This window comes from Chanodichthys erythropterus, chromosome 14 (genome assembly GCF_024489055.1).
Source record: "Chanodichthys erythropterus isolate Z2021 chromosome 14, ASM2448905v1, whole genome shotgun sequence".
Classification (NCBI taxonomy): domain Eukaryota; kingdom Metazoa; phylum Chordata; class Actinopteri; order Cypriniformes; family Xenocyprididae; genus Chanodichthys; species Chanodichthys erythropterus.
Window position 1 is genome coordinate 41,353,836 of NC_090234.1, and position 13,092 is coordinate 41,366,927.

At 36.8% G+C, this 13,092-nt stretch overlaps 1 protein-coding gene across 1 annotated transcript in view; it reads left to right on the forward strand.

The window, feature by feature from the left end:
- Positions 1-12,814, forward strand: part of myo16 (myosin XVI) — a 203,165-nt gene extending 190,351 nt beyond the window's left edge. Inside the window, exon 34 of the mRNA XM_067410402.1 lies at positions 9,273-12,814. Within this exon, the coding sequence (XP_067266503.1) occupies positions 9,273-9,449 (177 nt within the window). The 3' untranslated portion in view covers positions 9,450-12,814. The remainder of the gene's footprint in view (positions 1-9,272) is intronic.
- Positions 12,815-13,092: the final 278 nt, after the last annotated feature.

Here is a 13,092-nt window from a genome sequence, read left to right on the forward strand (position 1 = left end):
TGAGATGGCTCTGGGTTCCTCAGAGTGAGTTTTTGACAGCTGTATTCCCAGTCTGGCTTATGATGTTCCTCTACGAATTAAACACCACGTTTGAAGAAGAGGAACAAAAGGATGACAATTGAGAGCCAAAACAGTTAAGAGAAGAACTGGCAGTGTGTTTGGTAGTTAAACAGTGAAAATCCAATGAATAATCAGGCCTAAATGCGCATGGAACTTGCGCAGAATCTGGGACATCTGCAATTCATAGAATTATACAAATCCTTCCATGTTTGTTTAATACGTATTATGGCTAATCTCATAATGCTTTCAGATATTGGGAAAATGTTAGTATTCTTAACTCCATTAGTCAGATTTTCAAAATCAGCACAGAAAACTTCTGATTCCATCTGGGTTTATGGCTACAAAGTAGTACTAAAAAGTACTTAGACATGGACTAGGACTACTATGATGCTGTATTTTATACCATGGACATGTACCATAATAATGTCATGGAATTCTTGGAAGTACCACTGAGTACTACGTACATACTATTGTATATAATATGATAATCTGATACCATAACTTTAACAAAACGTTTTATGGAAGGGAATTAATAGACGATCACAAAAAGGTACAAACAAACTTTTTGGTATAGTGATATATATTAATTTAACCATCATAATTTTTACTTGGTAAAATTGAAATTCAGTGAGAACTAGAATTTCCTAAGTAAAATTTGAAATAAATATACATTTAATCTATAAGAGTAGCATGTTTGAATCTGCATTGTACTATGGTACAGTGATTGTATCAGATGGCAATACAACGGTACTTATCATATAAACCAAGATAATGAAAGATTACTATTTACAATACCTTTCAAAAGTTTGCGGTCGGTAAATTTAAGTTATTCATATTTTACAAAATATTTATCCTTTTTAAAAAGATTTCTGAAGGATCAAGTGACAAAATAACTGTAATAATATTTCACAATATTGAAATAAATCACAATAAATGCAACCTTGGTGAGAATAAGATTAAAAAAAACATTAACAAATCACAACAACCCCAAACTTTTGAGCAAAAGAAAACATGGTATTACCATGGTACATTTTTGTAGACAAACGCATAGATTATTTTAAAGTGTTCACAGTATTTGTTTTTTGACAAGATGCAAAGAGAAAATGTGAAATTTCAAATCCTCCTGGAATGGAGAGTTTGATGGACCCCCGCACATCTGCACATGACTGGTCACTGTGAGGGGATCCCATGGGTTTACAGTTCTTGTAGAGGGGCGGGACAGGATAAGGGAGGAGGAAAGCCTTCTAATCTTCTTAAAGGCTGAATGATAAAAGAGCCATTGGAGTATCCAACTGAACATCTGTACAGCCTGGACAGAGAGATTAACACTCATCTCTCTATAGACAACAATCTGTATACACTCCCCAAAAGAATACAGAGACATTTATACCCCTCAAGCTAGAATAAGGAAGGGTGTAGTTTGAGGAGTATGTATGCTTTTGTTGCAAGACCCAAATTTAAGTGGCTTCAAGTTTTTAATCATATAGAAGTAAACATATTTGAAAATGTTATTTCAGCATTTTTTTTATTATTTATTTACATACATGCATGCATGCATACTGGAAAATGTATGCTTAAAACCAGGGGTGGGTGGGATTAAATGGTAAAATAAAGATAGTAAGTAAAAATATCTTCAAAACAAAAATGTGTAACATAAGACTTGTTTCCAGAGAATATATCATGAATATATGAATTTCTTATTTTTTAATATACTGACCAATTTATGTTTAAAACCAGAAAAAAAAAAAATAATAAATAAATAAACTTTTTCCAATGGTAAAATAAAGATAGTAATTAAAAATATCTAAACATCTTCAAAACAAAATTGTGTATCTTAGGACTTGTTTTCAGAGAATATATTGTGAATTAATTTATTTTATATTTTTATGTATTTACTTACTAAATAATTAAAACATGTTTTTTTCCAATAGTAAAATAAACAGCAAGTAAAAATATATAAACATCTCAGAATTCTGACACTTTAGAATTTTTCTTTGAGTAGTGTGCACTCTCCGTGGGCGTGGCCGCATTAACGGATAACGAGGCAACTCGCGAACGACTGGCATCTCTATTTTCAAACATAAGCAGAGAATGTGTTTTTGATTTGACTTGCATTATTTAAAACCTGACATTTCAACGTTTCTTTATATATATATATGTCTCATGTTTGTGTGATTAGTATTCACTAAGTTAGTTCAATTTCGAGTATCAGAATGGACTTAAAGGGTTAGTTCACCCAAAAATGAAAATTATGTCATTAATGACTCACCCTCACGTCGTTCCAAACCCGTAAGACCTCAGTTCATGTTTTGGTCCAAAAATAACAAAAACTACAACTTTATTCAACATTGTATTCTCTTCCGGAATCCTTTCCATTGAATTGATTCCATTGAATTGATTCCATTGAATCCTTTCATCTGTCAGCGTAGGTAATGCACTTTTACGTTGCCGTGGTTGTTTTTGCCAATTAAGACATCCAATTTTCATTTTTGGGTGAACTAACCCTTTAATTGAGAAAGATACGGCAGATCTTTTTTTTTTTTTTTTTTTTGGCAAAAAGCACAACATTTTATTTTTACTGTGAGTGCACACAAATAAAAGAGATTTCATAATTTTGCACATACAAATAAGATTGATACATCATTCAAAAAGTATTTTGAGTCTCTTAAACCGAGGTGGTATCGCCAACGCGACTGCCTACCCCAGAGTTAAAACAAGATTTCAGAGAATTTTCAAAGAATATATCTTGAATTTTTGAAGCATATTTTTCCTGTCATACTGGCAAATATTATGCTTAAGCCAAAAAAAAAAAAATCCAATGGTGTAAGAAAGTGGACTGAAAATTATGTCTATATATGTCAGTGCTTCTCAACTGCTTTTGTTTCACAACCCAGATTTTACACTGGACATCAAATGGTTCCAAGTTTTTATCATATAGAAATAAAAAAGGTCTTTAAAATGTTTGTAAAACATTGAAATGTACTATTATTACATTGAACTTCATTGGACAAAATGTATTCAAAATTGTTAACAAGCTATTTTTGTTGCTTGAATGCCAACAGTTTCATGCTCTCAGCAGTCAATAATTCACTCAACAAAGCACACTGTGGTCAACAATAACATTTTTTTTTTCTTGTTCCTGTTAAAAGTTCATAAGCCTGTTTATTTCACTCTTAAGTTAAACACCATTATATGGTGAGTTGCATTTGACTGTTTGCTTTTATCATGCGCTGAAAAATCCTATGCTTTTTTAGCTTGTGATCCACCAGTTGAAAACCGCTACTAGCAGATGCTAAACGTTGAAAAGCATATGAGCCATTTTATCAGTTGTCGGTACTGCCTCCTCAATAGTATCCAGTGTTGCTGTATACAGCGTAGATAAGAAGCAGCGAGAGATATTATCTAATATAAAGGACAATGAAAAGAACATTAGAGGCGGAGAAAGCAAGTTATATGTTCCACCGAATGTCCCAGCACAGTGAAAATCTCATAATATGCATGTTAATAATGATTCCCTGACCTTTGCCCTTTATATCTAGATTACTTTAGTTGGTATGGGGGTTAATGCAGTGCATTCTTTGCTGTAGATACCTCATGGGTGATAAGAACGTGATGAGCCTCACATGTCCCCACTGACCTTTCACTGCGCTGACATTCAGGCATGACCTGTATTGAGTTCCAACCCTATATCTCATGAAGGGGTGAGCCAGGCTGAATGTCAGGCCACGGGCTGCCCCTCTCCCCAGGGACAGGGTATTTCCATGTGTCCTCCCCTTCTTCTGAGCCTACTGACCAGCTGCCCTTATTTACATGCACACTTTCAAAATGGCATCCCTTCAGTTTGGCAAATACTTAGATTGTTGTTTGTTTTAAAATTGAATGCAGTTAAAATGAGAGACTTGTGCTGGTCTTTTGGTCTTCTTTTTTTTTTCCCCAAGTAAAAAAGATAATGAAAATGTCAGCATGAGAAAAAGATCATTCATTCTTTCATTTGTTTATTTGATATACATATATATACACACACACACACACATTTGAGTGCCATACATTTACGCTTAAAACAACAAAATATATCCAGTGGTTGAAAAAAAATGTCTAAACATTCGTACAACAAAATTAATAAGATATACATTGATTTTATTTTTTTCAGTTTATTTCATTTTATATAGCATTATTGCTTAAAACAAAAACATTTTAAAAGATAAAATTAAGTAAAAATATATAAACACCATTGAAAAAAATTGTGTAAGAAAAAAGACTTTTTTTTTTTTTTTTTTTCAAAATATATCTTGAATATTGGAGGTTTATTTTTTTCTTATCATGCTTGTAAATATTATACTTAACACAAGAAGGGGAAAATATCCAGTGGTGCAAGAAAATTAACTTGATTCAAGATTCTGAAATTATGTCTATATATTTGATTTTTTCAGAGATTTTTACTGCCATATTTTTGAACTGTAAGTGCTTATCCCAGTGCTTTAGATATATTTGAACAAGCCTGTAATGGGGGCCGTTTGTTGTTTGGAAACCTCCAGAGACCCCATCTCATCTAAATTGCAAAACCTGAATCACTGAATATTCTGTCAATTGATTGTCAGAGAACTGGATGTCCCTGAAGGTTTCAGAGGCTTGGCTAAATTTAGAGTGTAAGTGGCCATGAAGCCCGCCTGTCTGTATCCACATCTCTAAGCGTGCATGTGTGCCCTTTGATGAATCGCATAAATAATGCAAGGTTAAATATAATGTTTTGTTTTTGTTTTGTTTTGTTTTGTTTTGTTTGTTTTTTTGCTTGAATATGAATAGCTGCATGTGACCCAGGTGCTTTGTGTGTGGCTTTGTGTACTGTCCAGATAGCATTACAGGTGTGAATGCAGTGATTGACACAGACGTTGTGCTTGGTCTTAATGAGTGTGCGTGACTGGCTGACTGTGTGTGTGTGTTTACACGTTTTGTTCAGTTCAGTACACTGTGTGCCATCTTTGTGCTAGCGTAGTGATGTCAGAACTTAAGAGTCGACAGATAGGTGTAAATTATGGATCAGTACTTTCGAGCAGTGTACGTGGGAGTACAAATCTCTATAAATGGCCTGGATTCCTAGAATACGCTTCTGCTGTACTGTAATATCACTGCACTCTCACAATGTTTCCGGATGAGTTCCCTCTCAAAGCGGATTGCAGTGGTAAAATAGGCCAGGGGCATCCCGTTACGTCATTTGAGATAGTCTAACAACACTATCTACTGTATGCTCAGCCCCCATATCTTCCTAAACACTCTCCTCGTGCAGAGAACAGGAAGATTATCAGCATTAAACATGCATTCCCCTAGTTATGACATGAAGGGTTTAGGGGAGTTATATAAAATTAGCATATCAAACATGCATAACCTGATTTTGCTGAGTTCAACATGTTCCTGGGTCAACATTTTTGTTGATCCTGGAACAACATTCAAATCAACCAATCAGATTTGAGGGACAAGTTTACAGATTATGTCAAGTTTAGGTTTAAAATCATGCATTGGTGCTTCTACATCAGTGTTATTCATCTATCATTTCCCTCTGTTTTTTGGGATAACTTATGGGTAGGGTTAGGTTTAGGGGTAGGAATTGGGTTAAGACTAAATTTTCAGAGTAGAATGTTGTTCCAGGATCAACAAAATATGTTGACCTAGGAACGCATCTAACTCAGCAATATCAGGACGTGCATCAAACATATTAGTTACAGTGATTTGGACTCTCAGTACATTTTTCCTGGGCCCTACCTCTACTTATATTCCTCTCTCTATATATTTATGTACTTATTTTGAAATCTGAAATAATTTTGTTTTAAGGATTCTCATACAGGTGTATTAAATGGATTTGGACACCAGTTATTTATTGGGTCCATTTCTTGTTTGGAAACCTCCAGAGACACCATCTCATCTGAACTGCAAAGCCTGAATCAATTAATTATTCTGTCAGTTGATTATCAAAGACATTGATGTCCCAGATTGTTTATTTGCTTTTTTTTTTTTTTTCATTTTTATTTGTTGTTATTATTGTTTTCCATTTCAACAACTATACTGTTTGGCTATTTCTGCTATATTATCCAGCACATTAAACACGTATCCAACACTTAAAACAGGGATGCTTCTTCACCTGGAGAAACCTTGCTCTAGGGTAGTAATAAGTTCAGTCTAAGGTTCGATCCAGGTTAACATCCCAGATTAGTACTTCCTAAGCACCTTCTTTATGTACAAAAGACCATTTGTAAGGATTCTGTAAGGTCCACTTATTAACCTTTTGAGTGGTATGGTCCCCACATATGGGATTTTTATTTCTGTGCCCCTGAGTGTGGGATTGGGATTTAGAACATTCAGTCACGTCACATGACTGCCCGATTCAAACTGTGCCTCCACTATATGGCTGCGAGACGGACGCGCTCAGCTCTTGTCATATAATCACATAATGGGCCTAAATACAGTAACTATAAAGTTTACTCTATTATTCTTCCAGTTCACCAGCCACTTACTTGCATATATTTTGTGAGAAATTGATGAATTCACCTGCTGTAGATCCAACTGACAGGACTCTGCGAACTGCAGGGCAAACTATGATGGCGGCACCCATCTCGTGTTATAGATAAAGATAATTTATAAAAAGGATTTTTAAACTACAAAACACACTCACTTACACATATTTGAGAATCAGAATATCACATAGTTGGTGACATGGTAAACAAGTTTGTGAATATTTTAAATAAAAAAGGAAAAACAAAATAATAGCGATCCATCTGTCATAAAGTGTTATCGTCGCCCCAGTGTGTTATGTGACACGCATGACATCCCCATGGAAACAATAAGGGCAAATGTTATAAAATAACAGTCGCCTTAAAAACTCACTCTGGGGGGTTAGTTAGAATATTTTAAACTCATGCTTGAAAGGGTTAACACCTTCGCCAACAAATGACAGTTTCTCCTGTTAAGCACTATAGTTATGCTGTTACTCACTAGGTGCCATCAGACATCCTATTAAAGAGAAAGAACAAATGGCCCGGGGTTCTCTTTGACCAAACTAAAGCCATGTGACTTCCCTGCATCCCTACATCCGTCATGAATGGATCAGAGGCACAGCAGGAGGTCCTGTTCCATTTGTGGAATTTACCAGCTGCAGATGATTGGGATGAATTGATTTATCTGTTTATTGATTACGCTTGTATGATGGATGGGAGACGCCCATGTGTGGGTTGTGTGTATGGTAGGATTTCCAGTTGCAGTGGTCAGGAGAGGTCTTTTTCTTTTCTTTCTTTTCTGTTTTTTAACATCAGTAGGCCCTTCTTATCTGCACTTTTATTCTCTTTGGAAACTCATCCATACAATGTCTTGAATACACCTTTTTTTATGATAAACTTACATTTACATCATATACTATAAATATATATCATTTTTAGGGGGGCATAAAGTCAATAACTGTCAGATTGACACTCTGTCCTTATATCATAATGAAGACCAAAAAAGCTTTAATAAAGAATGGAACCCTTGAAAAGATAAACTTAAAGGGTTTGTTCACCCAAAAATGAAAAATCTGTCATTTATTACTTACCCTCATGCCGTTCCACACCCGTAACACCTTTGTTAATCTTCAGAACACAAATTAAGATATTTTAGTTGAAATCCAATGGCTCCATGAGGCCTTCATAAGGAGCAATGAGATTTTCTCTCTCAAGATCCATTAATGTACTAAAAACATATTTAAATCAGTTCATGTGAGTACAGTGGTTCAATATTAATATTATAAAGTGACAAGAATATTTTTGGTGTGACAAAAAAAATAAATAAAATTATAATAATAACGACTTCTATAGTGATGGACGATTTCAAAACACTATTTCAGGAAGCTTCGGAGCATTATGAATTCACATGAAATGGAGTCACATGAACTGATTTAGATGTGTTTTTAATAGCTTTATGGATATCTTGAGAGAGGAAATGTCAATATTTTGTGTGGCCACTATTATTTTCCAGCACTGCCTTAACCCTCTTGGGCATGGAGTTCACCAGAGCTTCACAGGTTGCCACTGGAGTCCTCTTCCACTCCTCCATGACGACATCACGGAGCTGGTGGATGTTAGTGACCTTACGAACCTTCCATTTGAGGATGTCCCACAGATGCTCAATAGGGTTTAAGTCTGGACATGCTTGGCCAGTCCATCACCTTTAACCTTGGCTTCTTTAGCAAGGCAGTGGTGGTCATAGAGGGGTGTTTGGGGTCATTGTCATGTTGGAATACTGCCCTGTGGCCCAGTCTCTGAAGGGAGGGGATCATGTTCTGCTCATTCATGGTTCCCTCAATGAAGCGTATGATCTGAGCACTGACAGGCTGACCCCCCACCCCTTCAACCTCTGCAGCAATGCTGGCAGCACTCATATGTCTATTTCCCAAACACAACCTCTGGATATGACGCTGAACATGTGCACTCAACTTATTTAGTCGATCATGGAGTCCATGGATCATGGAGTTCTGAGTGAAACCTGTCCTGTTAAACCGCTGTATGGTCTTGGCCACCGTGTTTGGGTCTTGGCAATATTCTTATAGCCTACGCCATCTTTATGTAGAGCAACAATTCTTTTTTTCAGATCCTCAGAGTTTTGTCATGAGGTGCCATGTTGAACTTCCAGTGAGCAGTATGAGAAACTGAGAGCGATAACAAAATTTAACACACCTGCTATTTACAAAAATGTGAGGGGTGATCAAAATTCTAAAACTTGTTCTAAACTAAATTTTTAAAAGACTTTTCCTGTTCTTTACCATGGACACTCATATGTATGTACTTTATTGTGCATTATCTTCGCCCAGGACACATTTAATTTCCTGCTTTGTGCTTTACCTATGCGTGTTATTTTACTGTTGCATTCTAAATTATACTGGAATTATCATTTGGATCATTGATGTTCTGTTGATTTGTATCATCAGTGGTAAGTAGTGTAGATACCTGTAGATCAGTGGTAGCCAAAACTGCTTTTGGAGGGCTACCATTCTGCAGAGTTTAGCTCCAACCCTAATCAAACACACCTGAACCAACTAATCAAGGTGTTCAGGATTACTTGAAAATAACAGACAGGTGTTTTGGAGCAGGGGTGGAACTGCGGTGTTCAGGAAGGTAGCCCTCTAGAAGCAGGGTTGGCCACCACATCCATTATGCACCATACTAAATGTGACTTTTCTGTCATTTTCTCAGGTGCTCCAGAGGTCACGTGCATGTGGGGATCAGCGGGCCACTCTGCAGGAATTATTGCGCTGGCGGAGGAGTGTTTGTGACGGTCGACCGGATTGGCAGAACGCTTGGCTTCACACAAACACCTCACCCACCCTAACTGTGAAGACCAAGAGTTTCAGAAAGAAAGCATCGCCCTAGAGATTGTGGTCTTCCTGAGTTAAACCTCAGTTAAACCCCACTCCTTAGGCCCGATGACCCTTTTTATGTTTTACCCTTCACATAAGGGTGGCATCCTCTAAATAGAGCCAGACTCTGAACTCAGGAGAGGAGGGCATCCCGATTTGTTCTTGTTCCTCTCTTCACTTCTTTTGAAACAATCAAAGGTTCCTGGTAAAATGGTTCCACGTCTCTCTAACTAATGGCCAACTGTGACCAAATAACCACCCCCAAAGACTACTAATCCCTGTCCTGAAACAAACAAAGGGGACATGGCTATTATGAATCCCATTCGCAGTGTCCTAAACATCTCGCTGTTTGAAAGTTCTCATCATGTTGCCTTGATTGCAACTCATCAAAGCTATCTTAGGGCTGTGCAAACATATCTCAACTGTGCTACTGCGTGCTATAGTCTACATTGTGGGCCATATTTTAGTTTTAAACCCTGGTGCTGGTCGCTTCACATGTAGTTGTTGTTGCCTGGGTTGGGTAAAAAGTGCCAGTTCTGTTCCAACTCGAGCACTCGAGACACATGGACGCGACAGACCTTAAAGTTTACAAGACAAAAACTTTGTGTTGACCTCATAGGCCTAGCTTTGTCAACAAAGTCCTCCTTCAGGTTCAGGAAAGCAGCTACACCTCATGCTTTTTCAGGTGCTTTGGTTACCCTCCATCAGGGTTGGCAACCATCACACACACAGGTTGTGACCTTACAAAGAGGTCAGGGTTCAGGGAAATTATTAGTAACATCACAAATACACAACATTTCCACCAGCTTCTGGACTACATTCATCGTTCACTCTAGGCTAATGTGCTCGCACTTCTGCAACACGAAACCAAGAGGTTTTACAAGACTTACTGTTGACGAACTTGAAGACGCCTGATTTATATTGAATGGTTAAAGAGCACAATTCTCATAATACACCTTTAGATGGAACAATCATTACAAGTGATGGATATTACTGCCGATTTGATTCCCACAACAAGAGTTCTTGGACTTTTCCTCAAAGGTGCTTATGTACGAATTTTGGGTTGTATGGTAACATGTCAGTACCTTAGTAGATGATCTGTACAGCACATGGCCTTTGGTCTCCCTGAAGTTCAGAATATTCATGTCTCTCGTTGTGTGAGGCATTTGATTTAACCATACAGTGCACACGTTCAGATTTATTACCTGAGAGAACTTGGGTAAATATTTTTGGACCATGAACACTGGGTTCGCACCATAAGCACAGCCATGGACCTGACATACAGGTGCTTTTCTGAGAATAAGCAGAACTTGACCTTCTGGTTCTGGTTGTCTTCAATATGACTGAATAGATGAGTTATGTATAGATTGCAAATGTTTTGATGAGTATATTGGCAAATTATTGTCTTTATAATGGAAAGCTATCCCGAATGCAATGACAGAAGGACTAAGGTGGTGGGTTTTATAGTGTGAATATCATTTTAGTACAGAATGATTGTTTATTGATGGTAAACTCTTTAGCCGTTCTCCATCCCCACAGGACTGCGGTCAATCTTTGAAAATGTATAAAGATATTTAATTTATTGTATAGAACTTTTGTCTTTGTGCAAGTACATTTGAGTTGCATTTTGCCGCTGTTTCGTTTAAGCTTCATTAAGAGTGTCACTTCATGCCTGTTTGCTTATCCTGAAGGCACCATCCTGACTTGCTGAAAAAAGGTATAACATTTGGGGACTCTTCTAAAAAGAGCCCATTCAGTCACTTTGACACAATGATCAATGTCAAGGTCTTTGCTCTCAATATTTGAATGTACATGGATTAAATCTGAGAAAACAGTGACTTAATATGGATGGTTTACATAACCAGTTTTGTTTAATGATTGTATTGAAACCGTAAATTATTTTCAAAATGTAAAACATGATCTAAAATTCACTCAAATTAACATATTGTAGAGATGATTTTTTTTAGTCCCAGTTTTAGGAGTCATACTTTCTGGCTCTTTAAATCAATACGAAGGCTTATGTATCTCATATCTTCCCAACAAATGTGAATACCCCTTTCCCCATTCCATTGGACGGTGGTTTAAGCATCTTTCACTGCTGTGCAATCCTGCAGATAAGAGACACATATTAAAATCACTGTGCAGGCCAGTTCTGATGGAGACCGAAACTCACTTCATGGGTTTAATCCACAGTTTTGGAATAGCTTCTTTGCATCGCTTCTGCTTAACAGGGTTAACAATACTATTATTTGAAAAATGCTATTTTATGATGACTTTCCATCAATACTACAAAACAAAAAGAATGAAAACTGTACAGTATGAGCCCATTTTTCTACTTTGTTGTTGAAAAGGGAACGTATGTTAACGCATGAGATCTCTCTTACGTACATGCCCCATATGTCTGTTTTTCTGTGCTTAGTCTGATACAGTGTGGAGATATACACTTCATTGGATCATGCCCTTTGTCTTAACTGGTGCTGTGGAACCATCCAGACATGATGTTATGAACTTCTTCTCACCCTCCAGCCCAACACAGCCTCGTTATAATGGAGTTATTGATTTGATGGCAAAACAAACGCCACAAATGGTTTGGTTAAGCTCAATATGTAGAGAACATCTCCCAGTATTCTAGTCGAGACCAGTTCATTTGATTCCAAGTCATGACCATGACCAGAATAGGGTCGGGGTCAAGTCAAGTCAGCTTTATTTATATAGTGCTTTATGCAAAACAGTTTCAAAGCAGCTTTACAGTGACAGCAAGGAAATTATTCAATGATGCAAAACAGTTCATTTTGGCTGTACGGCAATGTCATTGTTCAACTGAAGTCATTTCAGTGTTGATTCAGTTTTATTGTAAAGATCATCAATTATTAAATTAGTTGATTTCATCTATAAAGCACTTCTTAAGAAAATAGTAATGTCATCATCCAGCTCAGTTCAGTTCTCATCCAATAGTGTCAGTGTAGTCAAATCAATAATATTGTTGAATATTATGTTCAAATATTTCATCCAGTTCCTTTTTCTTGCCTCGGTTTTAACTCAACCTCGACCGCTCTTCTCAGTCTTGACTCAAGACTCGAATGATCTGATCTCAAATACAACACTGACATCTCCATCTCAAGACATTGAAAACAAAGTCCTTCATATTACTGTGCTTGCTCCAATATGCAGAGCTCAACAAAATATTAAATTATCATGGCTGTTGCTGTCTTTTGTAGTCAGTGTGTTTTAGTTTTGTTTTGTTTCTTTATGATCCTTCTGTAAATTATATATAAACATGCCTATTACTTCAATACATGTTTGTGCAAAGGGAAAAAAAAAAGTATGTCTTGGTACATATTTTGTTTTGAAATGTTTTATAAAGTCCCTGTACAGCAATAAAGCACAGTGTCAGTCAACTGACAAAAACAAATCTGATTATTTCTTAAAGTGGGTGAAAAAGACTAGCCTAGTTCACTCAGAAACCCGTTTTTTAAGGCCCACTGATGTGCCTTGAAATGCATAGCATTATTCAATGTGTTGACACTGAAACAGGAAGACAAGGTGGGACATATGGAACAGCTCCTCCCCTTTTTTAAATATAGCCAATAGAGTTTTGTTTATATCATAGCTTGGCCAGAGCCGCTGAGCTCAGTTAAAGCTCCGGTTTCCTGCTA